Source organism: Dermacentor variabilis, chromosome 2 (genome assembly GCF_050947875.1).
Source record: "Dermacentor variabilis isolate Ectoservices chromosome 2, ASM5094787v1, whole genome shotgun sequence".
NCBI lineage: Eukaryota > Metazoa > Arthropoda > Arachnida > Ixodida > Ixodidae > Dermacentor > Dermacentor variabilis.
The window spans coordinates 179,703,207-179,731,139 of NC_134569.1; the positions used below are offsets into that span (position 1 = coordinate 179,703,207).

The 27,933-nt window shown below is 46.1% G+C and overlaps 1 protein-coding gene across 2 annotated transcripts in view; it reads left to right on the top strand.

Annotated features, from left to right (window-relative positions):
• The window catches only part of LOC142572969 (uncharacterized), a 56,552-nt gene extending 29,188 nt beyond the window's left edge, over positions 1 to 27,364 (top strand). Inside the window, exons 3-6 of one of the 2 annotated variants that reach the window (XM_075682448.1) lie at positions 1,924 to 2,090; positions 19,288 to 19,370; positions 23,025 to 23,108; positions 27,206 to 27,364. In XM_075682448.1, the coding sequence (XP_075538563.1) occupies positions 1,924 to 2,090; positions 19,288 to 19,370; positions 23,025 to 23,108; positions 27,206 to 27,345 (474 nt within the window). In that variant the 3' untranslated portion in view covers positions 27,346 to 27,364. The remainder of the gene's footprint in view (positions 1 to 1,923; positions 2,091 to 19,287; positions 19,371 to 23,024; positions 23,109 to 27,205) is intronic. The other variant, XM_075682449.1, reaches the window with a different exon arrangement.
• The last annotated feature ends 569 nt before the right edge of the window (positions 27,365 to 27,933 follow it).

Sequence of the window (27,933 nt, forward strand, 5' to 3'; positions counted from 1 at the left end):
ATTTTGAAACCGGAGACCCAAGGTTAGGACACTGTTGACCAGGCGCACAAGGGACTTACATTTTGGCTGCACAAAGCCGTTTCTGAACGCTATTTCTGAAACTATGTCACTTCTGCACGGCCAGTAACCTCCACTGGGATCCTCGTTGTCTTATTATTTTTATTTCACTACATTCATTTCCTTCTTGTAGTCTTTCTCTTTTTCTTCAGCCATCTATATATTATCCTTCTTTTTTTATTTCTAAAGAAGCTACGTTTTGCCCCTGATGGAAGTTGCCAGGCAGCTTTTTCTTCTGTGAACGCTACCGTAATTCCAAACCCATGCACTACTGATAGAAGCATGTCTAAATAGAATGTCTCCCGACAGCGTCCCTAGTTTTGGAATAACGCGTGCTAACTTCTGGCGATATGCATTGACCTCTCACCAATAAGCTTTCTGATGCCGTGTTTTTTACAGATACTATTCATTTGCCATTGTTGTCGCCTTGTGTTACAGAATCGCTCGAAGCCTTCGCCACCGCTATTACCGATATCGGCTAGTCGACTGGACAGTTTATAAACAATGGAGAGAATTCCAGAAAAACTACCCTTAGAAAATATGGACCCCAAAAGGCTTCGTCCATGCAGGGCCGACCTGCACAATGTGAAAAGCTTAAGCGTTTCTCAGATGATTCAGGAGTCGAAAGTCGCGACAACGGTGGCACTCTCAGGTTTCTTGCTCCGCCGACATGACCTGAGCAATGAAACCCAGAAACCTCGCTTTATTCTGGCCACTACAACGTGTCCCTTCAGAAGCTTATTGCAAAGTAAATTCTTTTATTTGAGGACGTTTACTAATGCCCCACACTGGCGCCATACGCGGAGCCCAGTTTCATTGCAATATGGTTCCTGAACCTGCGAGAAGACACGACCTACAGCCGTGTTGAGCCCGTCATCGATGGCTGCTGCAGCTGGCTGACATACAAGACCAAGCGTGCCACGCCGATAGCGATTCGCTACTCTACACGTTCAGGTCGACGCCGTCGTGCACCTCTGTGAATTGGCCGCCCGCCAGAACCGGCGTAGACGAACGTTTCACGAAGAGTGGCTTCGTGCCCAACCGAAACAAGGCAAGGCGTCGCTAGGCTGGTCAAAAAAAAGAAACAGGCGACACAAGTAGGACCATTCACCAATTTTTGCCGTCGGCTCGACGATACCAAATAGCCGCAGCCAGACTCCGGCGCTTCAGTGCCGGGTATCAACCCCCTCGTGACAGCACAGTTAGCAAACGCCAGGACAGTTCATTCTTATCGAAGATAACGACGTGGGCTCCTTGTCACGCTGCAGGAGGATAGAGCCGGCTCCTTTTCATGGGCACGTTGCCGAGAGTGGTAGCACGGGTACTTACCTGTACTCACCAGGGAGGGCGTTGGGGCGTCCAGGCATCCGAAAGACCCTGTGCTTGTAGCTCGTCGCCAACACCTCGTCCAAGTCCACCAGCAATCAAAGGCCCACCCACCAAGCGTTACTTCAAGAACTCGTCGTGGGTCACCAGCATCATAAAAGAAAGACGGCCAGTTTGAGAATTGCTGCCAGGAGGCGCGCTGCAGGACAATCGCAGCCAAAGCGTGAGCAAGAAAGAGGCTCAAGTGCGGTCTAGCCGGGGCCAGACATGCATAGTTCGGGCCCGCGTCTAGCGCACAAGTGTTAACTATAGCGCACATCGCACGTCTGTTCGTGGCCGGACGCTTCTTGAACTTCTCTGCATTGATTTAAGTATTTGTTAAAACTTCGCCAGAATGTTCGGCTTAAACGGTATGAGCACAGCCTTCTCAAGTGTCCATATTTGGTTTATTAGCTTGGATGCTGCAGTTTCACCGCTCATATCGTGAGCGATGAATGGCGCGGCATCAAAATCACCATTCTTCTCCCACTTTCGCTGCAGGCCTTTCTTCAAACCTCCGTCTTCGTGCTGTACCAAAGATCGTTCGAACGCGACCTCCTTCTCGGAGGGGACGGCCAGTGCTTCCATGGGAGAAACACTGAGTGTAATCACGAAGAAAAATACTGCTTTGCGGAGACGTATTACTGGGACAACGCGACGGCGAAAATGTAAGTTTTCTGTTTGACGTTAACTTATCGTGTTCGTTACACGAAGGAGTCCTGGAACACTCTAGCATAGTTAGAAAATCTGTTTTAAATTCAACTTTATGAATGTTTTTTCTGCGAGTAGTTTATGAATGTGCCGCGTCCGAGTGGAGTTACAGGCAACCGAAGATAACCCTTCGCTTCCCTACATCGCGTTTACGCTGGTCCTTCCGAGCCGTGCACGCTAAAGATTATGGAGGAGCTGGCTTCCCTACCTCGATACGCTGTTGTCGCCGCAATACCAGAGAAAAACACGCTATAGATGCGAGGATAAATGAGTTGGTCGCGCACTAAAGGTAAGCGAGACGACAAGGAAGAGTGGGCGAGTAAACACGGGGCAAAGGCGTGCTTTCTGTAATGTAGAAAGATGTTTCCGGGACAAGTTACCCGGTGTTTGTCGGAAAACCGGTACTACCTTTTTATTCCATGGGGCCAAGATACAAGCTTCCTAAGCAGTGTTTACGCAGAGCCTTTTAGCGAGGATAAACGTTAACCTACGATCACTTCAATGTGTCGCTTCAATAAAAGGATGTATTGCTTGCCAGTTTCATTACATCTTTCCAAAAAAAAATGCCAAGTTCATATCCAAGCAGACACTATAGTCGGACTTTTCAGTGAGTATCTAGGAGAGTTATCTTCTGTAGTCAACCAAAATCGCGGATGGGCTTCGATTTTGCATTCAGCTTGAGCACTGCAACATTTGTAGCATTTTCCACTTCCGCCTAAGAGCTATGAAAGAACGCGCTCAAGGTTATCATTCCGCGTCTGAAATTGGACAAACGTCAAACTACGAACGATTAACATCTTGGCCTGTCTTGAAATGATTCTTGACGCTTCGATACAATTAACAAGCATCAATGCGCACCGTAGCATACTGCCGCAACGTAGGGGGTCCATCACCAGGCCCTATTGTATAGTTTCGTATGTACGCTCCAAGCTGTAAAACGCTGCACGTAGCTTTTTACGCTCATAATTCTTCAAATGATTGAATTATCAGATCAATAAGAGGAATACAAATATCCCGTCGACATGTTACCAGGAAGTGAGCTTCGCCGCCAAAATAATTTGATGCTCCCGTCTCCTTGACTAGCGTTCGCAAGCGATATTCCCTCCCTATCTTCCGTCATGCCTTAGCCTAGCGAGCGTGCCATGTTCACTTCTGGGGCACCGCCTCCATTACATCTCTTAACTTATTTTTTTTTTTCATGCATATCATTTTTTGTCTAGGGTTCCGGGGACACTTTCTACTTCGTTCAGTTCGTCCTTTCGTTTCGTGTCTCAGTAAACCCGTAGCGCCATCTAGCCTTGAATAGGTGAATTTCTGTGAACGCACAAACTTATAACGCGAACTGCCCCGTACTTGTAGTCACTCGAACCACCGACACGATATTTTGCCAGCCATGATGGAAGCGTTGGTTTGTACGTGTATTCGCCCAAACATTATTTATTTATTTATTTATTTATTTATTTATTTATTTATTCGGCATACCTACATCGTCTGTACGGCATTATTCCATGGGGGTTAATATACAGGAGGTCACAATAGAAAGTGCTCAATATAAAGAAATAGATCAGTAAATGTAACAACAGTTAAGTATTGAAATTCGCAATAGTGGAAGACAAACTAACAACGAGTAAAATAATTTCTAGAGCAACAAAAATGGAATAGCAGTGCACACAGTCGTGTATGTTCAGAAATGAATAAAATAGCATTCAAAGATTATTTCGCTCAATAGAATTTTCAATACTAGACGCTGCCATTACTTCATTAAGGTGCTCATTCAAATCGTTAATTGTTTCAGGAAAAAGTTAATATTTAAACACGTTGGTACGGCACTGATAAGCTCTAATATTGCTAGCGTGGTCTCTCCTAGATGAAACGTTATGCGGCTCCTTAAGGAAGAATGTTTTGTCAATACTAGTTTTACTTTTCTACATATTGTAAAGGAATTTCAATCTTGGGATTTTTCTGTCTGAAGAGAGAGTTTTCCAACCCAATCCTTCCCGTACTCCGGATCCTCTTACAGCAAAATTATAATTTCCTGTTACGAAGCGTGCTGCTTGGTTCTGTACTTACTCCATTTTGGCTATGAGGTATTTAGTATACGGATCCCAGGTTACGCATGCATGTTCTAGAATAGGCCTAACGCTAGTCAAATACAAGATTGCTTGCAGTGATGACGGAGAATGCTTAAAATTTCGTTGGAAAAAGTGAAGAGGGCAAGCTTTTGCGGTAACGCAGTTAACATGATTAGCCCTGTCAAGCGTTTCAGAAAACTTAACTCCGATGTGTTTAACATGCTCAGTGGTACTGAGTGCAATATTATTTACGTTATAGGAGCTGTGAAATTTTTTTTTTCCCTTTATCTTTGAAAACTGCACATGTAACATTGACCGGTATTCAGAGTCATCTGCTACCGGTTGCACAAGACGGATACTTTTTCAAGACCGTCCTGCAAGACAGACTTTTCGGCATGGCATTTCACTGGACGATACGTAATACATTCGTCGGCATACAGTCTAATGCTTGAGTTAATGCCCACTACTAAATCAATAATGTGAACAAGAAATGATATGCTTTATGATTTAGCCTATGGTTTTGCTTACGGTTTAACTTAGGGGTATGCTTTGGTTAGCTTATGGTTATGCTATACGTGTGCCTTGTGTAGTTATGCAAATTTCTCATCAATGATATATACCATAAGTTATGCATTATTATTAAACCCCTTTATTCATTATTGTTGAACACATTGTCTTGCTATTTCTGTACAGCCATACACACAGCTCTCTGTATCGGTAGTAGCACTCCCTTCTCCATCCATGTTGAATGCGCACGCCTATTCTCTGGCAAGCGGTTATATAGTCGGTCTCCGCGATAAAGAGGCGCTTGCGGCGAACGTCAAACCAAGGTAAATATGCCTGGTAGCGAAGCTTCCATAGTGGCCCATACGTTCGAAACATGGCGGTCCATCAGCGGTTCATGGGGCTTAGCGCCATCTGTATGTGGTGGGAACACTTCCGGCGGAAGAAAAAATAATGTGACGCCATGTCCGTTAAAAGCAGAAATGACGTCATTTTGTTTGCGAAGGCGCGAAATTTGTTTTGTTGGCCTGCTTTTGGAGCTATATATTCAAATGCACCGCCATTCGTCTTGATGGGCGTTTCGAGCTTTCAGCGCCGAAAATGGATGCAGGAAAAACGAGCCGTATGGTTATCGAAATCGCACCCCTGTGCAGAACATACGTTCTTTGGAGGCCGACGAAAGCTTTAGATGTAGAGTGCTGATCCTATCGTAGAACGCCAAGCTCGTCGGCCGGCGCAGTCGCACGAAAACAACTACAAATTATCTGGCGGTCGTAACTCACTACTTTTGATTGGACAGATTAAGAAGCGATGAAGCTACCCGCGTCACCAAATTCAGACAAACTTCGACAAGCAAGAAAGCGCAAACCGTGAGGGGGGGGGGGCGTATTTCAACCGGTGAACTTGAACGAGTGCGCCTTTCTGCCCATATCAAGGCGTGCATTGCACTGCGAATGATAGTGGCGTCAACGCCCCCTGTAACGATGGGCGCCGAAAATAAATGCATTCATTAATAATAATAAAATTGAATGAACTCGTATTTTCTTAACTCGTCACGAATATATAAAATTGACAGGGAATTTTATTTTCGTTGAATGAATCTGTGTCTCGCTTGAATTAAAAAACGCGTATTTCTTTCCCAATGTTTGTTCCCTCCAAACATAGTCGCCCTTCAATCGCTGCTCCCATAACCCCCCTTGCTGATGTCGGTGACAATCTGGACTGAACCGCTTTTCACCCGAAGCTTCGCGACCTATTTGGTTCGACCTTGGTCAAACGATGACGCATAGCACGCGGCAGTGGCCGCCGCGCCGACTCCGAACACGCTTACGGAGCCAATTGCGACATACGCCGGCTGGCGCGAAGCGGGGCGTTGACTAGCGTAGTGAAGCTTTTCGCTTCAAAAGTGGCCCCATTACAGAGCCTTGAGGTACTCCCGATAACACTTGCATTGGAGCCGATGTCACACCATTGAGAACAACCTACAGTTCCCGCACGTGTAAATAATCCTGTATCCAGACAACAATATGTTCAGGAATGCTCAGGAATAATAATTTTAAGCAAAGTAGCTTATGCGGGACATCAAATCCTTTCCGCAAAACTAGGAAGAGCGCATCTATTTGTTCACAATGGTCCAAGCTGACGGAATTGCCAAGAGTAAATTCGATTAGTTGTGTTGCTCACGAAAAACTTGAGTGTAACCCAGGCTGAGCTGAGGAAAAAAGGCTGTTTGCTTAAAAATGCTTCATCGGATTAGAATACAGGACATTTTCGAGAAGCTAAAGATACTCGCTGTAACTGTCTACGTGTGTGCCATCCCCCTCTTGAAGTATCGTAGTGACGTTGGCTCTCTTCCAATCATTGGGCAGCTTGTGAATTTCTAGTGACTTGTTGAATAGTATTACTAAGAGAGGTGCTATCTGTCTTGAGCAGTGTTTCAAAACAACCTCCTTATGGCTTTAAGCGGCTTCGTGACTTTGTACACTCTTAGTTTTAAACGAAGTGCTGTTTTATAAGACCTTAAATAAACACCATCAAAAATGCCCGCGGGCTGGATTCGAACGCAAGACGTCTAGTGCAGAAGGCCGATATTAAAATCCTTATGCCACGGATGCGCGCATGAATAATCAGCATAGAACGCCCTTATGAACTTCTCACGGGCAAGCGTGTGCGTTCAGACCCTTGGCGCGTTTCGATTTGACCTCACGGAGGTGCAGTTAGAATGCAGGAGAGACCTTGTGCGGACAAGGCACAAGCGGAAAACTCAAGCAACCCGAGTATTGCGTCTACAAAGACAGGTAGAAGCTTGAAGAGTTCCTGCGTTGGTACGCAGGTGAGCATGTCACTGGCCAAACAACGAGAAAAAAAAGCCCGCAGACCCCACGCCTATTGGGAATCGATGTTATCCGAAGCAGTGTGCGGAGAGCCTACCAAGTTCACGAATGACCACGAGAGCGCCAAGACGAAGGTGGCTGTTTCATGACCTACATGATACGCATGTCTTGACGTTCACGTCATGACCTATCACTTACGTTCGTCATACTATGCCAATTGAGGTACATACCAAGTTAACGAAACGACCATCAGAGCACCCAGACGTAGGCCACGGTTTCATGACCTACACGACATACACATCACGAAATGCATGCTATGACTATTTATGTTCGTCGTGCACTTTTGTCTTAATATGCCGGTTTGGGTACTTACCAAGTTAGCGAAATGACCTTGAGATGACCAAGACATAGGCCGCTACATGCATGCTGTCAAAGTAGCAAATGTTGGCCAGTAAGTGCTTCGCATTTAAGGGAGGGATGCGGGGCTAAAATACCGATTTCGGTGAAAAAAACGTGCTTTGTACTCCGAGTTGCTCGGAATTGCTTGTTTAATAAAGAATCTTCTCACCAAGTTTGGTAGTTATCTGAGCAGTAGAAAGGAAGAAACTGAATTTTTTCACAAGTTGGTAGCAGGCATTTCCCGTCGAACGCGACTCTAAACGCTGTTTTTCCAGACGCGGCCGCATCATGGGGAAGAAACGAAACGCAAAGTGAATGCCCACATTAGGAAGTTTGTTTTTCGCGCTTTTTAGATGATGAAAACGTTTTATTTAAAGAAAAAAAAGGAGAGGGGAGTGAGGAGAAGGGTGGTCGGGTTCTTATTCCGGAATTCCGTTGGCTAAGGCCGCCGCCCTAGCTCTTTCCACGAGGGCTCGCTGGTCCTTGAGGGTTGAGCTGGACAGGGCTGCCTCCCATCCTTTCCACGTTGGCTGTTTTATAGCTTCGAAGGCACTATTAGCCTGACCGGCCCATACCATATGGTACAAATCTGCTTTCTGCCCGCAGAATTTACACTCGGCCGAAAAAGATTGCGGCTGAATAGCATATATGTAGCTTGACTGGGTTATTAAATGACAGTGTTTGTAACCTTCGTAAATGACATTCTTCTGATTTGTCTAATCCCTTAGTTGGGCCCGGGTATTTTCGTCGCGATAAGCGCAAGTGTTGTAATACGTCTGCATAAGTTAATAATGGCACTGGGAAGTCCGAGTCTTCGGGGAGGGAGGAGGAGGGACCCCGCGGGAGAAAAGCTCGGGCTGCAGCGTGTGCACGCTCATTTCCCTCTACACCCTCGTGACCTAGCACCCAAATCAGCTCTTTGCGCGAAGCGAAGACCCCAGATTGTTTGAGGATCCTGCAAGCTAGCGGTGCAATTCGGCCCCGCGTGCAATTTCTATATGCAGTTTGCGAGTCTGTAATGATGTATTCTGAACTAGGATGCGAAGCCGCCATGGCGATCGCCGCCTCTTCCAATTCTGCAATTTCCCCGTGCCGAACAGAAAGTCCATTGACCGTCTGCCCTTGATGCACCACCGATATTGTGGAGACTCCTCCCACCGGACCTGCAGCATCCACAAAGAAGGCTCCCTCTAATTTAGAATAGATCTGGTCCATCTTCTTGGCTCTTGCCCTCCTCCTTGCTTGATGATATTCTGGGTGCATGTTTTTAGGAAGGGGCAGTGTCGCGAATCTGCCCCTCCACTCTTTCGGAATGTCTTGTTTTGTTGCCGTATAGTAAGGACAGCTGATATTTAGGTCCTCTAGTACTTTGCGTCCCGTTTTCGTTCCTGCCAATCTGGCATATTGACTTAATAGGTGGGCCTCAATTATCTCATCTGTTGTATTGTTCACCCCCAACTGCAATAAGCGTTCTGTAGATGTTTTGACCGACAGTCCTAGTGCCTTCTTATATGCTGTTCTGATCATGACATCGAAATGTTTTAAATCGCACCTCCTCATCCGAAGGTACGGAGCTACGTACACGATTCTGCTGAGCATAAAGGCTTTGACCAACCGAAGAGTGTCGTTCTCCATCATCCCTCTCGTTTTATTGGTGATACGTGTGATCATTCGCATTACTTGTTCGCAGGATGTACGGAGTTGAGTAATCATTGCTGCGTGACACCCTTGTTGTTAACCAGTAAACCCAGGATACGCACTGTCTCCACGTCAGGGATCGCAGCGTCGTGCACCCTAATTTTGACCGGGGCTTCATCTTCTCGTCTGCGCATGATTAGAAGTGCCGATTTTTCCGGAGAGCAGCGCAGTCCGCACTCCTCGGCATACTTTTGAACTGTCGAAGCAGCCTCTTGGAGCGCCTCTTCCATCTGCCCCAGACTGCCCTTCGTCACCCGGACCGTGGTGTCATCTGCATAGAGGGCGTGCCGAATTCCTTCTATGCGATTGAGTTGCTCAGGCAAATTTATAAGAGCAATATTGAAGAGCAGAGGGGAGAGGACGGCTCCTTGTGGCGTACCCCTGCTGCCCATAGGAATTGGCTGGGACCTAAAATCTCCAATTCTTACATGAGCCTGTCTGTCTAGTAGGAAGTCTCTGATGTATTCAAAAGTCCTTCTTCCACACTGTGTCTTCCGCAGGTTCTCCAGGATCTTTGAGTGCTTCACATTATCGAAAGCGCCCTTGAGATCTAGGGCTAAGATGGCTCTGCTACTGCGTTTGTTGGGTGGGTCAATAACTTCCATCTTGAGCTGCAGCAGTACGTCCTGCGTGGATAGGCGCTCCCTGAAGCCAAACATGGTCTGGGGCATGTAATCGTTTTCCTCCAAATACGCTGAAAGTCTGGCATGCACTGCTTTCTCCATCAGCTTGCCGGCACATGAAGTGAGCGAAATCGGACGGAGGTTGTTAATATTTACCTCTTTGCCCGGCTTAGGGATAAAGCTGACGTCTGCCGATTTCCACGCCAGGGGCAGCTTGCCAGCTCTCGAGCACTCATTGATATAATCCGTCAGCTGGCCTAGCATCTTCTTGTTCATGTTGGCGAGCAAGCCGACTGTAACTTTGTCATGTCCTGGCGTCGTACCTCTTCTCATGGTTAGTAGCGCCGCCTGTATTTCTTCTACTTCGAAGTCTCTGTCGAGTTCTGCATTATCTTTACCTTGATACTGCAACACAGGCTCGTCATCTTTGGTCGTACAGCGGTACTTGCTCGTCAGGGCTGCCACCAGCTGCTCATCCGTACCCTCATAGCCGTGGAGGGCTCTCTTGAGGTTCCGCTGCTGCTCTCCGCTCGTCTTACTGTGTTCGATGAGGCATCGCAGGAGGCTCCACGTCGACTTGACGCCAAGCCCGCCTCTCAATGAGTCGCACTTGATTAGCCAGTTATTTTTGGCTAAGGTCCACGCGTATTCCTCCGCTTGTCGTGTAATTTCAGCGATCTTGATTTTAAGCTTGCGATTATGTTTTTGCTTTTCCACCTTCTGGTGCGGCCTCTCCTAGCCTCCCAGAGGTGGAGAAGGTGGTTGTCGACTGCCGGGACATCCTCTGAGGTGTGCAGCGTTCTCGTGACTTTCTCTCTGGCAGCTAGAAGTGACTCAGCCCATTGCTCATAATCTTCAATAGGCGAGTCGAGTTGAGGACCCTTGGACTCTCGAAAAAGCGACCAATCCGTAAGGCGGGCTTGTCCCCTGTGTTTACGATGCTTGTTGTGGTCTAAGCAAATTCGGAGTATATAATGATCACTGCCTAAGGTTTCGTGCGTATTTTGCCACTCGCAATTTTTAACATTTTTGACTAGCGTTAAATCATGGCATTGTCCCTTGAAACACTATTGCCTATTCTTGTAGGATGCTGCGGGTCCGTCAGAATAGTAAGAGCCACATCCGATATTGCTGCTGCCAGTTTCCTGCCTTTTACGTTTTCATTGTTGTAACCCCAAAGAAAGCTGTGCGTGTTAAAATACCCCACTATAATGAGGGGCGCAGTTTTTGCAGCCTGCATTGCTTTCCGAAAGATTTCGTCGAAGACTGCTGTCCTGTGTTTAGGGCGGCTGTATATGTTAAGTACGTACGCCCCTTTACTGGAACGAGTGTTATGGAGGATACGAATAAACACATGTTCTATTTCAGCATTAAGTTCGATGTCTATAGTTGAAGCCGTACTGTCTTTATGTACAAGTATGCAAGTCGAAGTGTTAGTTTGATGCGCACTGTACGACCTGAGTTTAACTGCCACATTAACGTCCTGTAGCGCGATTACATCCGGCCTCTCATCTAGACAGTCCAAATACTGTTGCAGAGATTCCCGCTTATGTTTAAAACCCCTGCAGTTTCATTGTAATATTGTTAACTTAGTTTGACGAGCCATATTGCAAACTGGAAGAGGTCAGTCCTTGTTCTTTACTCAGGTCAAGCGCATCATCAGACGCAATCTGCCTGGTGCCCATTTTTCCTGTCAACCTCGGTGTCTTAGTGCGCGAGCATTCAGCGAATTCTTGTAACTTACGGTCAATCCTATTCTCGTAAGCGTGGAGTTTTGAGAGATGCGGCTCTAACATTTTATGAATTGTCTGCTCTGTCATTCCTTGTAAGTTCTGCTCAATTTTTTGCTTAGCGTCTCTTCAATTCTTTCTACGCTAGCCTGTAGGCTCGGTAGCATGCGACATTCCATTTTCTCGATTTCCTCTCGCATGCGCTTTTCTATGCTTTCCATCCATGCACTGAATTTCTTTGTAATTGCGTCCACATCTGTGCGTGTCGTACACTCCTCTGTCCAGGGTGCAGCCGCCAACGCTACGCTGCCGCCCGACGCTCCTCGGCCGAATTCTGACGTACAAGGGGGTGACTTAGTCGCACTACCTGACGGCAGCGGGGGAGGATTGTCCTCCTCCATCGCCTGAGCTGAGGGTACCTGAAGTGCTCTAGAATTTCCTGTATCGTTCGCTGCCGTCTTCTCTCTAAGTTGTTGTATTTCTAGTTTGAGCCTTTCGTTCTCAGCCCTAAGTCTCTCATTAGACAACGTGAGGGGAGGGGAGGCAACCACACTGGCCCAGCTCACCTTGTTGCTGCTCGTTTTGTTTCCGGGACTGTGTTCTGGTTCTGGCCCATCGTGCTTGTCTGCTGGACGACCGCCTCCTTTAGGGCCCCCTCTGAAGGCTCCTGCATGCGGTCGAGGCGAAGGGGTCACCCCCTGCGTCCGAGCTTGCAGGTCGGGGGCTTCGCTCCCTCCAGCGTTCCTGGAGTGATGTTGCTGACTGGCTTTTCCATTGACGGGCTTCCGCTTGGCCCCAGTTCCAGCACCGCCTCTCCTGTACTTTTGCGTGCACTGAATTGATCCCGTGGCATGAGGGCCCCCGCAAATGAGGCAGCTGGGTTGACACTCGTGGCCCTGTTCTAGATCCGTCTCGCCGCAAGCCTGGCATCGACCGGCCTGTGGATTAGGGCAAACATCGGCGCGATGTCCGATCGTGGCGCAGCGGGGACAGGCTGGCGTCGTCTTGCGGTAGAGGCGAACCGGCACAGCTTCGCCCCAATAATAAACGTTGAAAGGCACCTTCCGGCCCTCGAACGTGATCGCTGCTACGTTGGTCTCTCCTAATTTTCGGACTCCTACTACTGGAGCCCCTGGTGAATAAATGGCTTAAGTAATATCCGCTTCAGTGGCTGTGGGATCCACTTGAATAACACCACGACTTGTGTTGTCCGATGACTTGAGGTAGGCTTGAACCGCTCGGGCCTGTCCTCCAAGTTGGAGCTGTTCGATCGCAAGGACCTGACGAATGAGTTGGGCGTTCTTGATGCCAATAATAATTATATTCTGGTCCCAGGCCGGCCAAATAGCGAGCGCCTGCGACGCCCGCGGAATGCCGCGGCAGCGTACGTTGCTTCCCCGATCTGGTTGCTGCCCTTAAATTGTGCGAGGTTCAGAGTTCCCTTTGGCTTGATGATGACCACAGCGTCTTCCGCTCCGAATTTCGGCATGACTTGTGGCTTCCAGCGTTTTCATTGAGCTTGCTTGCCAAGAGCCAGAGTAGTGACGTGGCCGTTACTGCCGCCGCCGTGGCTGCGTTTATGTTCGGAACGGGCGCGCGTCGAGGTTGCTCGCTCCCACTGTTCCAACTTTTTCTGGATGGTATACTCCGTAGTTTCATCAAAAACTGGCGTCTCCGCGGTCGAAAGCTCCATTTCTCGCATGCTGTCTGGGTCATAGCCCCGTACGATAGCCATGGAGGCCGCGTCTGGTGCCGCGTCCGCGGCTACCGCGCCTACGGCGTTCGCGTGGTTGAAGAATAGAGTCCCGTAGAACTGCCAAAAATTGGCCCACCTGGATAATAATGATATTCACGGGTTCCTGGTAACTTCACGGATGTAGTCCAACTGGTTTCGGGCGGTGAAGAACAAATTTTTGGCGGCAGCACATCGATTCGATGGAGCCGACGTGAAATGCGTCCACTCTCCTGGACAGCTCGCAGCGCCCCTCCCGTGCTCTTTAGAAAAATTGAGAAACTAAAGAAAACGACAAAAGGTCTAGGAGGCAAGGGGAAGCTGACACACAGTGTTGTAAAAAACTCACTGTTTACTATGCATCTGCCCTGAAAGACAATGCTGCAGATGTAAAAAGAAATGCGACGCTTTTTCACTACTACTCAACAGATGAAGTCCCACGACATGACGGTTGCCCTGTTGGTGAGGACTCTTGGTGCCACGACAATCGGCACAGAGCCCTAGTTGCAGCGGACAACCGATTAGTGCCAAGATCCCATTGTACAGCTTTCAGCAGAGACGTTGTCAAAGAGCTGATGCCTCTCTGCAACAGGCTTGGTAAGCCAGAGCTTCTTGCGCGATGTTCAAGGATGCAGACACAGAATGCAAACGCGTCCTTCAACGCTCTTGTATGGAAAACGTGCCCAAAGACAGAATTTGCATCACCTAGAACAGTAAAGACTGCAGTAGCCCTGGCTGTGCTAGAATTCAATGAAGGAGCACGTGGCATCAAGAGAGTTCTCGACAAGCTGGAATATGAACATGGAGTCCAGACTTGAATAAGCACGTTGAGGAAGCAATGAAGCAAGCCATTTCACGAGCGCAGGCAAGAGCGATGGATAGTTCTAAAGCTGAAAAAAAAAAGAGACGACGCCTTGAAGCGATCGCCGACGAACAGCGTCGTGTTAAGAGGAGAGCCCGAAATATGCAGCAGGGCACTTTGATTAATTTTTTTCTGGTCATAAGAATAAATGCCATGCTCTGATACCTTTGAAGTGATTTTTCTCAGTTTGCACGTTTTGCAAAATACTGTTTTAGGAAAAGTATAATTTACAAACTGCTTCACCAAATGCTGCTTCCAACGTTTTTTCTAGACTGAAATTTTGTGAGGAACAAGATAAAGTACTTTTCAGATGCCTAAACTTTTTTCAACGTATAACATTTAGCAGATCTTTGACATGCAATGACTGTGAAAAAACTAGACCATCTTCAGAGTGATGGCATTTTTACGGAAATGACATAGAAAATGTGCAACTCACCTTATCCTGCACTCTAAACCATCTAGAAGGTATCAGAAGGTATACAAATAATTTGTACATTTTCATTATTTTGTAAACGATAGTTTTTCTAAATTGGACACACAAGATTGCTAAATTTCAGAGTTATAACTTTTTTCTCGCTGTGCTAGGGTGCTGATATTTGTAAGATATTGTAATGACAACAAGGTGAACTACCCCTGAAAATTTCAGGAAAATTGGTTGAGTGCTTCAAAAGTTGACCCTTCAACCTAGCATTTCCCCTTAAAGAAAGACGGCACCACAACATTTCTTTCATTTACCAAACAAAAGATTGGAGGTAAAAATAAGTTTGCTGGGGAGATCGTCATAGTGTGCATGGTAGTCTTTCGTATCATCTATTAGGATACGGCAGTCTTGGTTTCAAGGGCACCAGCATAAGCTTCATAAATAAATACAAAGAATGCTATGCGCTATGTGACAATTCCCGAGTGGAGAGTTTCTGCCCTAATTTGCTTCTTGTTGTGCAGTGGATTTTCAGTCGCCTTCTGCATCCGACTGCTTATCGATGCCACGTGACATAATCGTTCACGCCCTAAGCTGTACGTATGAGGTAGAGACGAAGCAGCTATTGCAGATCTAGGGAAGAAGCCCCTACCTCACGCAGTTTGAATTATTTGAAGCGTGCCTTTACCGTTACTAACGGCGCATCTGAGATGCCGTCATAGGAATGAATGTGAATTCCAATGATATTGCGTGCCATGCAAGTCCTCAGACGTGTCGCACGAGACAGCGCGTACCTGCGTCACATTTTCAATAAAACGCGCTGCTGGGCTAATTGGTGCATGATTGCTTTACGCGAATTTTGGTGGCTGTAAAATGCCATGGCCGAGGTGAGCGCAGGTATCTTTTACCGTTCGGCTTCCGCTCTTTCCAAGACAGCGAAACCAGCGATCTCATCTACCAGTTCGAAATCCGCATTTAACGATTGATTGCGACAATGCCAATAACTATTAGACAACACTAATCATCATGGCACATTTGGTGGCGCCAGCGTGCATTGTTTGCTAACCGCTGGCTCTTCCGTGGTTCTGCTTTGACGCTAAAAAAGAAGACAGGGAAATTTCAGTAGTCGTCACCACAGCTACACGCTTGCGCACCAGGGCTATAGTGGTCGCAAACAAGCTGCGAACCAACTGATTGTGGCCCGACATAGGAAATTGGTGGCTGCCTTGTTCAGAAACGCACAACATATTCAGCGAAATTCCGCCTTGCGTCAGTAATACTAAAACCACAAAGATATGCCACACGCATAATATAACTTGCCCCCGAAAGTCTTGCGATTAGAATAGTTCTTAGAATCGTAACCGCAACTAAACAAAATAAAATTTACAGCAGATACAAACAAAGGTGTAGCGCACGAATATCAACAACATCAGTTGAAAGCAAGCTCCTAAAAATCCGAAGGAAGATTCCTTCCGTAGTTGATCCTTAAGTCTTCACGGAAACAAGTGAAATTTGTAAGTTTTACTAAAAAACGTTATAAACTTTGAAAAATATTCCAACCTATTGAGGCGGCCTCGGCTTTCGCTACCAATGTTTATTGGAAATTTTGTAATAAATTACGGTATTTTGGTTTTTGCCATGAGTTATTTTGACTTCTCACCAGTAACTTCCAGGAGCCTACATGGCTCTTGCAAATTATCAACCGATGTAATCTTATCTTGTGCCTTGCGTGATGCATACAATGAAATGTTAAACATGTGAGACGCGCGAATGACATGGGTGCGTCTCACCAGCTAACGCTCCAATGTGACACGTGCAGCACCAAAACGTCACATGAGGCATGGCTGTCTCGCAAAACAAATTTGGAAAGCCGTGTGAGCGCGTGCTCTCAAAAGCTAATGCTAGGAACCAATGTGGCAGCTGGATGGATGCATGGATGCAAAACTTCAATGAAGGTCCTGAGGTACGCGACTCAGCGCGCTGCGGAGCGCTCCCACGTTGGGACAGTCAGGCCACGCCCGACCACCGCATCGTGGGCCATCTGGACAGCCCATAGTGGCGCCCCGGCATCGGGGCTCTTGATAGCGGAGAACCACTTGTCCTCATTGATCTGTTCTGTGTCTCTTGCAGGCATTGCAGTGCCTGCAAGAACTAGTGGCATAGGTGTCGGGATAAAGCTTGTGGAATAAAGCCCGGCTGGGATACGAGCCTGTTGGCAATAATCTGAGGGTCAATGCCTGCGCTCTATTTAACTTCTTGTGTGGAAGGGGAAAGTCTCTGCTGCCGAGATAAAAGTGCTGCGCAATTCCATTGTATGTGGTCGGTTGATCTCTGTTCTCTACCACTGCGGGCCGCCATTGGAGTTTTCCATGGTCGCGGAAAGCGAGACCTCGCGCCTGGGAGTGGGCCAGCTCGTTGAGGTTCGCGGGGCCTCCCATGATGGATCCCATGTGAACGGGGAACCACGTGAGAGTGTGGGTGGCGATGCTTTTGCCGTCGAGGATGCGACAGGCTTCCCTACACAGCGCCAACGCTGAAGGCGCGGATGGCTGCCCTGGAGTCGCTGAAGATATTGGTATGTTTGTCGTCCAGGAGGGCCAAGGCAATAGCAGCTGCAACAATTTATTTTGTTTACATGAACCGGTAAAAAGTGGTAGGCTCAAAAGTCGGTGTCAGAAAGCCCGACCCCAGGGTGTTTGCATGAACTCGTACGTTGTGCGGTTGATTGCCTGCCGGCTGTGAACCGCGTTAACAAACGAGCTGAATGGAACTACATCGTGTACTCGTGCTGCTTCACCTTGACTAAATAATGTTAAAAGGACACTAAAGGGAAAAATGATTTCTTCTGCATCAGTAAATTACCATTCTACAACACCAAAAACGCCACTCTTACAACAATAAGACGTTTGGTAAGCCAGAAAAAGCGCAAGAACGAAGTACGGGTGGCGACGCCTACTTAAGTTCTCGCACCTGGAGGCTGTGACGTCTTGGTTTTTGATGGCATCTTCTAGGGCCTACTTATCATATATAGCGTTACAGATTGACTAAATTGTGTTCTAAAGGAACCAAATATTAAACATGGCAAGATTCGGGAACCTTTATTCCAACGCGGCCCAAATACGAAAACATACTTTGGAATTCCTTACGTCACGGTGACGTACAGGCGCTGGGGTTTCGGCGCGAAATTCAAATACTGATACTTTGACCATTTTCTCATCTAATATTCAATTTTTTTTTTTTGAAATGACTGCCTGCAGGGTTCTCAAACAATGCTTCGTTAGTCTCAACTGATTTATTGTTTTGCTTTAGTGTCCCTTTAAGAGGAAGCTTTAGCTCGGGACCAACACCGATGCTACCTATTCAAATACATGTAAAATGCAAAAACGCTTTTCTGAAATAACCCCTGGACCGATTTCAATGAAATTTGTTGAATTTGAAAGAGAAAGTTAAATTCTAGGGACCGTTGGAAGCGGAACTTCGATTTAGAACGTGAAATTTGTCAAAAATATTTTCAATAATTCGAAAGTTTGAAAAAAATAGAAGCATGAAGTTTACAAGTTAATAGTTCTGCATCAAGAACAGATATCGCAGTTCTGTAAACGGGATCCATCAGATCATTCAAGGCGGACAAATTTGATGTGTCAACTTACATTTTGGGTGACTTTGTTACGTTGTTCACAAGGGTTCTGCAAAAGCTGCATTTCCATATTACTGAAACTTTCCAGATTCATGTGAAACATATCAATTTTGCGCGTTTTAAATGTAGCATCAGATGCGATTCACAGAATTGTGCTGTCATTCATCCTTGCTGAGTTACATAGTTGTAAACTTCAAAGTTCCGTTTTCTGAATATTTTCGATTTTTGCCAATTATTAACGAAAAATTGAGGACCTAAATGAAAATTTCGGAACCTACAGCCACTAGATCTTAACTTTTTCTTTTAAACGCAACAAACCTCGTCACGTTTGGTGCTACGGTTGTCTAGAAAAACGAATTCTCCTTTTTCATGTATTTAATAGGAGCACGCGAGCTAAGGCTTCCTCTTAAGCACAACAGGTTAACGTTTACCTGAGCACAACAAGCAAGTCTCATCCTGGCAAGCCTACTCAACAATTTTGCTCGGGTTCCTGTAAGCGCCCTAAGTTGAACGTGTATTCCAATTGTTCCTTTCTATGAGAGGTTTAGCCCTCTCTTCGCCTACGGTGTTTCCGCCCGTAGACTGTTCAACGCACTTCTTCAGCTCCACCGCTTTTTGCCTTGCACCGTCTATTACAAACCGTCGAACTGGTCGATTCTCCGGTTTGTAAATCGAATGCGTAAACACAAAGTAGGTCCAATTTAAAGGCCCTTCTACAACTTCTACCACTTCATACAAACATCGAAGTTGGCATGCAACGAAAGTTTGCATTACAATCATTCAACAAACCTGCATGCTTCGGTTGCTGGAACGCCGCTTAGCATGTTTTAGGTGTTCCGAATTCTTTCTATGTCACTGGGTATCTGTCTGTGCTTCTCAGGGGTAACGAGGAGATCTTTTCAAGAGCACGTGTGATTCACAAGCTCGTGGAGAAGTGCCTCCTCTTAAGGAGAAGTCCCTCCTCTTAAGAAGAAGTCCCGCTCCCGTTTCGTAAAGCAGCGTGCCTTATCCAAAAGTGCACTGTGTCAGGAGTAGCCGATCTTCTCGTATAATAGGTTACGGATGTGGGTAGTGCTATAAGTAATTGTTTGCCTGCGAAACATTTATTTTGTTGAAGCACACGGTCAAACGCACCTTTCTTTTCAGCATAAAGAAGCCTGTGTACGCATACCCTGAAGCAACTCCAGGATATGAGGTGCCGAATGCAATGGCGGTCTCTCCCTACAAAGGTAATGACACAATGATAAAGAATATTTCATGATTTGCTGCACGAGAACCGAAGAAATTCTCTCCTAAGGTGCTGAGTATACCAGCTCTCCTAAGAGACTGTATACAGGCCGCTTCAGTGACGACTGCCACACATTGTTCGAACCATGGAATCCGAGCTAACGAAGTTCCTGCTGGCCAAACTTCAGAGCGATGGTCGATGTTTGTATTTTCGTGGTTATCTCCAGAAAAATTGTTAATTTTGTTAAACATCCAGACAACTTTCTTTAGGTACATTTTTGTGGTCCATGCTACAATTTTGAAATTAAATACCGAAAGTGATCAAGCGATTTCCAGAAGAAGAATCGTAAGACGTGTCATCTTCTATGTCACCGTCCCGAAACATGCGAAGAAATGCACTGGCGTTTCATGGAGCACCCCCATTGGGCACAAATCTTTAAATGCCTCCCGTATGTTTCTGCCAAGTAGGCTTTACTTCCAAATAAAATTTCTCCTTCTCTTCACACTTCGGAAAAACAAACGCAAGATCCTTGTTCTTCCACCAAGATTCCAGGAAGTCCAATTCTCACCTACGTAATTATTTCGGCGCCTCCACAACATTTACCGAACGCAAGTTCTCCAGCATGTTTCTCTTAAAATGAGGTATGATATACAATGTTATTCTACAAGGTTATTCAACCTGGGGGTTCTGAAATAAGGAAGTGTTGAACCAAAACGCAGTAATCTCGTGAGCCGGCTAACTACGAAAACTTCTAAAATGGCCCATTTCTGTCTTTTCTGATGGTTAGCATACATTAAAATCACATTAGGTGGACTTGAGCTTTCCCTTCAGTGAACTTTAGTGGTCATTCGAAAACGACATTCTCCACTTCAGCGATTCGCACTACCGATTTCACTGTAAAAAAAATAAGAATGCGTACAGCAGTGCTGAAAATGTTATCCTTAAATCGTTACGTCAGTATATAACGAATATACAACTCGATTACATTGTGCTGGAACTATATTAATTATGTCCGTGTGTGTGTGTGTGTGTGTGTGTGTGTGTGTGTGTGTGTGTGTGTGTGTGTGTGTGTGTGTGTGTGTGTGTGTGTGTGTGTGTGTGTGTGTGTGTGTGTGTGTGTGTGTGTGTGTGTGTGTGTGTGTGTGTGTGTGTGTGTGTGTGTGTGTGTGTGTGTGTGTGTGTGTGTGTGTGTGTAAATTTAGTTAAACCTGCCGGCAAATTTCTAAATTTGTTTTTCCTTAACGGCGCGCCCATACAGTATACGAAGCAATTAACTTACAAGCAACGTTCCCTTATACTGATAGTTTTGTCAGTGCTACGGTCATGTCATCTGTTTTCGATTCAATTTTAACCAAGAGAGCTTTATTGGTACCGATAGCAAGGGTAACACAAAGATAGTGGGACCAATAGCCTAATTAGCTACTTCCTTGTCCAATACGTGATGCATGTCCAGTCAGCACAAGAGCTACAAAGTCACTCTTGCAGATCACAATAGATTAGCACATCGCATTATTCAAATTTTCTCATCATGCAGCACGTGATTTGAAGATAATTGACAAAGATGTCTTTATTCTTAAATTGTAAGTAGTAATAGCCCAGCGTTTGTAGTGATACAGGTATATAATATGTACTTGAGTACAGCTATTTATAGGACAGATTTGAAGAAGGAATCAAGGAATTGATGATGAAGGAGAAGAAGATATGATGATGATGATGATGATGATGATGATGATGATGATGGTGATGATGATGATAATATGTTTATTTGGCGCAAGGGCGAAGTGTGGCCAAAGAGCGGCAAGGCAGTGGTGATGAGTACTGAATGGACTAATTGCTGATGTGACGTGGCTCTAAAGAGGCCTAAAACTGAGAGCTATAAATTGCTTAAAATACATAAGGAATAAAAATCTGAGAATGACTGAAGTAGGGTATGCTATAAGTATAGGATGTACATCAATGGTGTAATAATGTTGCATGAATAGAAATGGACAGGTGATTGTTGATGACGAGTAGCACAACAGCCTCAGCGGGTCGCTTGAGTACAAGGGCCCGGAGGCATGCGCTACAACAAAGGTAGACATAGCAATCGTGGCCTCTCGCAAGATGCCGTGTTACGAATTTCTTAGGCGGAAAACGTGGAGCCTGTCAACGTAGATTAAAAAGGCTAAGGTAGATTGCATGTCAAATAGCGGTTCTCTGCCTAGAAATAGTGCCAGGTGAAGTGGTATACACTGAATATTTGCTAAGGGGAAGTGTCTTTTCCTCTGGACTTGTCTCTGACGGCATTCCAGGAAGACATGCTGAACGCTGAGAGTCTCCCCACATCTACTACACATCGGACGTTCACCGCCAGTCAACAAAAAACTGTGTGTACCATAGGTGTGCCTCAATCTAAGACGACAGAATAGGACATCGCTTCGTCTGGACTTGGTCAGTTATGGCCAGTATCCTAAATATTGCTTAACTACGAGAAGCTTATTAAGGATTTCAATGTCCTACTTATTATGCCAGTAGGTTCTCAGTTTTTTTTTTCGAAAGTATGGCTTTAGGTCTGATACCGGAACGGCTACGGCCATCTTGCAAGCTTTCGTGTCTAAGGTGGTAGCAGTTCGGTCTGCCAGGACGTTACCTTCAATACCTCTGTGTCCAGGCACCAAGCATACAGTTACATGTTGGCCAGAGGCATAAATAGTACAGAGGAGAGAGAAAAGATCTGCAGTTACTGGATTTCAGTGTTTGAAGCATGACATCAATGTTTTCACAACGCTTAATGAGTCTGTGTATATGACCGCTTTATGTAGTTTTAACTGTTTGATGCGTTTCCCAGCCGACCATAGTGCATGAGCCTCTGCTGTAAAGATGCTTGTTTGAGGGTGCAGAACATCAGACTCCGAAAAGGATGGTTCGACGGCTGCATACGACACGCCAGCATGCAATTTAGACACATGTGTGTAATATTCAGGACACGGGTATTTAAATTGTAATTCTAGAAATTGCACATGACTGTGGGCCTCTGGAGCGTACTTCGTTACCTCCCCAAATGACGTGTCACAGTGAATGATGCGCCACAACCACGGCGGAAACGGCTTGGCAGAAGCCATTAGACGATTTTCATGAATAGAAACATCCATATCCTCGTTCAGCTTTCTCACACGGGTCGAGAAGGGCTGTCTGGCTGTAGGTTTATTATGACAGAGCACTGCAGAGGTCATATCGTTTATCGTGGGATAACAAGGATGATTTGTATTAGCATGTACGTTCAGAAAATAACTGAAAGTAGAATATGACCGCTGCAGATCAAGGGACCATTCGTTAGATTCGACATGGAGGCTTTCAATCAGACTCATCCTAAACGCACCGGTGGCGGTCCAGCATCTTGAGAGCACTTGGCATAGCAGAGTGATACACTACGGCACCGTAGTCTAACCGCGATCGTACAAGCCTCCTGAAGAGGTTCATGAGGCATTTCCTGTCGGTTCCCCATGTTGTGTGTGACAGTATTTTCAGGGTATTAATTGGTTTAAGGCATTTAGCTTTCAGGTACTTGATACGACGAATGAACGTTAGTTTTGAGTCGACTAATAGTTTTTTGACACAGGGACGACGCTTACGCCATCAACCCTCAATCTTTATCTTGTTTCTTTTCTCTTCACAGGCAAGCTTGTATCCATCTACTATCCATTCGTGGTCTCAGAATATAACAACTGTGATATACTCCGTTCTCCGAGGCACGACAATGGTGAGAGATTTAGGTAGCTGGACTTGTTACGTCGGTAGAAAACTTGAGACCAACAGTATGAAAAAATAGGCTTTTTATATTTAAGTTGCATTCATTTTTCGCCTCCTGCAGATCGTGCGCCACAGACTTAAACGCAAATTTGCACAGTATAGTCGGTGACAACTTCCGTATTAGAAACAAGCTCCATCCACAAAAATTCTGTGCAGCTGCGGTTCACCTCTGAAAGACAGTCTAGCCAGCTGCAATCCACTCACAGCCTAATGACTTCACTGATTGCTAATGTATATGTTAGGCTCATTGGAAAATAAAAGCTAGTTGTTTCCAGCTAAAATGTTACTTTTGGTGAGCACACATGCGTGAATCTCTCACAAACTTTGGCTAGAGGTTCAGGTTTCATCCCGGACCAGTGACACGAAGGCAGTTGTTTACGGAATCAGTTGTTTCAAACATCCGAAACCATTTGACGTCAGATAAGTAGGCGAACCTAATTCGCTGACGCATCTTTGCTTTTGCAATGTAATAATATTTTTGAAGTGGAATTGGCAAAGCCAGTGTCAAGCAGACACCACTCACTCTTTCGTTTGCTCATCTGTTTTCTTTATATAATGTAAGATGTATTGCATGTGCGATATGTTATGCTGTACTTTGTGTTCATACCATAGTTGTACCCATGCCCACGGGTGAATAAATTTTCTTGTGATCTACGTTTGAGTCGGAAAGCGTACACGTGCCCTTTTAATTCTTAGGTTGTCACCAACTGTAACAGGTACAACGCGTTGTCTCTGAGTAGAGCTATTACACAAGCTTTCCATTATTTGATTGAGACACAAAGACCACGCAGTACCATGATGTGCTTATCCAGTCCTGGTTTAGCCTGTCTTGGCGTTTTCACCCAGTGCCATAAGTAAGCAAGTGGAAAATAATGCTCGCAGTTAGACAACTAAACCTGCGGCAACCCAGGCTTGCGTTTTCATTAAAAAACTATTGGGGCGAGCTGCACTACTGGAAAAGCTGGGGCCGCCGTCGGCGTCACGTGCTAAGAGGGATCACGGTAACACAGCGGCCCCGTTGGCTGCTTCGCAATCGATGAGGCTAGCTGAAAACGAATGCTTAAGGTCCCGCCTGTACTGCGGTTCCCCATTAGGTGCGGAAGCTTTCCGGCTTCGGGTGTGTGCTTGACAATGCTTAAAAGCCCTATAATATCTAGTGGCTGCGTCTGAAGGCATCCAGCATGGTAGGCTACTGCTCGGTGCCGCAGTGCCGGACGTACACAATGGAGCCCGGGGTCAGCCTTCACACGTACCTACAGGACACAAAGCTGCAAGAAGCTTGGATCGCGAAACTTGGAATCGGCAAGCAGCTGTCGGCTACAACTCGGGTGTGCAGCAGGCACTTCCGCGAGAAAGATGTTTGATACAGCATCGGGGCTGCAATGTTCTTTGAGTAGCTGAAAGCGCGTACCGAGACGCTCGCCCACGCGCGCTACCAGGCTAATGTAAGGAAGCTTTGGTCTATAAGCTTGTTGACGCTAGATATAGGTAAGTTCCGTGGAATGGAATGGGAACAGTAAAAAGCACATTAAAAAAGGCTCGGCATATGCTCATGCTTGTGTAGCACCAAACAATGAAATGTACTGGAATAAACAAAAGAAGCAGTGGGTTATTGCGCACTGAGAAGACCGATAAACATACAGTGCGACGCAGCTTGAAAAGTAGTGGTATTGAAAGGTCTAAGACTTTAGAAAAACAAGATTTAATCGTCACGACAGAACGTTCCAAGTGTCCGCGCAACAATGGTTGCATGTGCACTGTCATATGCTCATACAGGCTGCGGCCTAAAGCTCACGGCACGGTGCGAAAACGCGCTCACAGCGAAACCGAAACAATGCGCACGTACATGCATGCTGACACGCAATCGGTCACCGGGAGCCCATGCGATCGCTGCATTGAAACTTCATTCTCTGATTCTCCATTTGGTTATACAGGCAGCCCACTATAAGCACATATTTCACAAAGTTAGCTCTCAGTGACTGCCGACCTTTCGCTCAAGAAGCCGGCTCGGGTGATTCCATCGCGGCGACCGCGTGCAGTGTGCGTTCACTAAGATATAGTGTCTGCAAATATTCTGTGCTTTCTGTTTGACCAAGATTATTATTTTGACGGCAAAACACTTCCTTCGCTTCGACAGTACACACAGAAATGCTCAGGAGGGCTCCCGCGTGGTGTTCTTATCGAGCGCGTAGGGGCAAACCTATGAGGACGTGCCGCGTCATCCCTAATACTACGCAAGCGAGGCGCTTCCGACAGATGCCGACTCCATCCTCGCCCATGATATGGAAATTTAAAACTGCTCAGCGTAGTTCTTGTCTGAGGACTGCACAAGGCATGGTAGTTTCTAGGGAAGGCTTCAATATGTGTACTGTTCTTAAGAAGCTGTTGTAAAATGTCTGTTTCACGGCTTGTACTTATTTACTTATTTTTTACTTATTATTTTACAGTACCTCAGGTAGCCTCAACGCCGAAATAGTTAATGAACGGCGGCGTTGAACTTAACACGGCAAGTCATGAAGAATGAGGATTTTAGGGCCGTCTTTTTTAGTCGATGGCTGTTTTCATAAGAAGTATTTGAAGATTTGCGGGGCTGCGGCCATTTGTAACATCAAATGGCTTCTGTATCGTTGATGCATTGAGAGACGCCCACGTTCCCCATTTACTGGCAACTCTGTGAGAGATGGCCCCATGTCGCTGGGAAATTCGACTGCATGGACACTCTATCATCATTCTAAACATGCTCGCGGGCCAAGATTTCGAAGTTCCTCTTTGTCGTCCAGGTAAATAGTGGAAACTTCAAAAATATAAATGAACTGCACTATTTAGAATGGACAAAGAGATCGGCAAATTTCTATGAAGAGAGGTTGTCAAATGAAGTGCGAGTACTTCCTTTCATTAGGTAGGGCAGGTTTAAAACAACAATTTCATCACTCTGCTTTCGATAAGTTGGGCCCTTGCTTCGGGACTGACTCGATGTGCAATGATGCGTTTCGTTTCATAACCTCTAGCCGTCGAAAATCGTTCGAAGGCTAACTGGAAGGAGCTTTCACTTTCATTAAATAGTTACTAAACGTGTGATACACACCACTGAAGCTTTGATGGCAAAGCTGGAGGGCTGGTAATTGTATAATGTTCTTAGAAGCAGCCTTTCAACAGAACCTAAGCAAACAATGCGTGCATCTGGTCGTTTGCGGACATGACGTAACTACCAGCACGTGGTATCCGACACTTTTCAGCGCACCGCGGATAGCCGCAAGCGCTGAAAAGTCATCAGTCCTGCTCTTCTGGGTCATGCGTCACCTCAAGCGAGCGGCAATGGCAACGTTTTGTTTTCTTTCTTCAATTTCGGCATCAAGGGTGTGTACCCAACCAATTTGATGTCGATGCATTAAATCGTATTTCAAAGATAAAATTTCGCACGCAGGCTGCTTTATATGTACGCTGTCAGAACTGAAGATACTTAGGCGGGGCAAAATTTGTTGCAGTTGACGTTTGACGACACTCAGAAGTTGCACTCGTGTCCGCGTACGGCAAATTCAAGGGCAATGCAGAACGATTTATGGCATGCCAATAGAAGCACCACGCCTCGCTCTGCAGCGTTTGGTAAAGAACGCGAGTTTTAGAGAATTCGCTGCATTCCAGAAATATTATCAATCTGAGAACTAGAGCGCGGGAATTTCTTTTTTTTTGCAGAAGAAATGCACCACGACCTGTGCACTTAATCTTCAATTTCTCTTTTCTACACGATTAACCTAAATATATAACTACCGTACAGCCAGTACTTAAGGTAAGTTCGAAAAATGTGTGCGTGTTCAGGTGCCTCTGTTCTCCTTTAAAGCACCAGCGTATTCGCAAGTTCGTTGCTGCGGTGCATGATGTTGAAATTCAGCCCTCTGTACTTATTGATCGTGAATTTTATTTTACCTAAAGCTATACAGTATCCAATGACGACGCAGTGTGGCGATGCAGTTGTGATGTATTAAAGTTGCTTTTGTTCAGCGGGTCCTGCAATGCGGCATTATTATACGCTACTTCTCTCCAATGCAGGCTGTGAGCTCTGGGTCACACGGCAGGGGGCGCAGAACGTCAGCAGCGCCTGCCTATTCATCTACGATCTCTTATGCGGACCTAACAAGTTTCAAAAGTACGACGAGGAATTCTGCAGAGATAAAATTCAGATTACGTAATAAATGTCTGATGCCTCACTCTTTTGAGTCACGTGTGCTTTATTTGCTTGCCTTTGCGCCAGTGAATCTGCGATCAAGGCTCTTTCAAATACAGAACCACGCTGTCTCCAATTCCCACCGTTCTCAACCATTGGAGTCTCTACGAAACTGCGCACTTTGACAGAGACTTTAGGCAATGTCAGTGTGCGTGCTACTCAACGCCACTCCCGCTCATGCCGGCGGATGAAGAAGCATCCTTTCAACTGCAATCACTGCACGCCTGCGGTTGCAGCAGTGTGCGTCCGACTTCAGTTGGCATGTTGTTTACATATTGAGGCGTCCCTACCCTGAGTTGGGAAGCGGGCACCTCCATTCAATTCGGCTTCCATTGCAGAGTTGAGAATGCCGCAATTCCACTCCTTTTAGCTACTCGGAATGGTGGGACTTGGACCAACATTCCGAGTAGCTGCTGAAGTGGCTGAGCTGGTTCACGCCATTCCTCCAATTCAAGCAAATGAAACGCTCTGTCTATCATTACGTACTACGCGAGCACCCATGTTTGCTTAGTAGCTGAAAACATATTTTCGATGTCTTCACAACGTTAGAAAA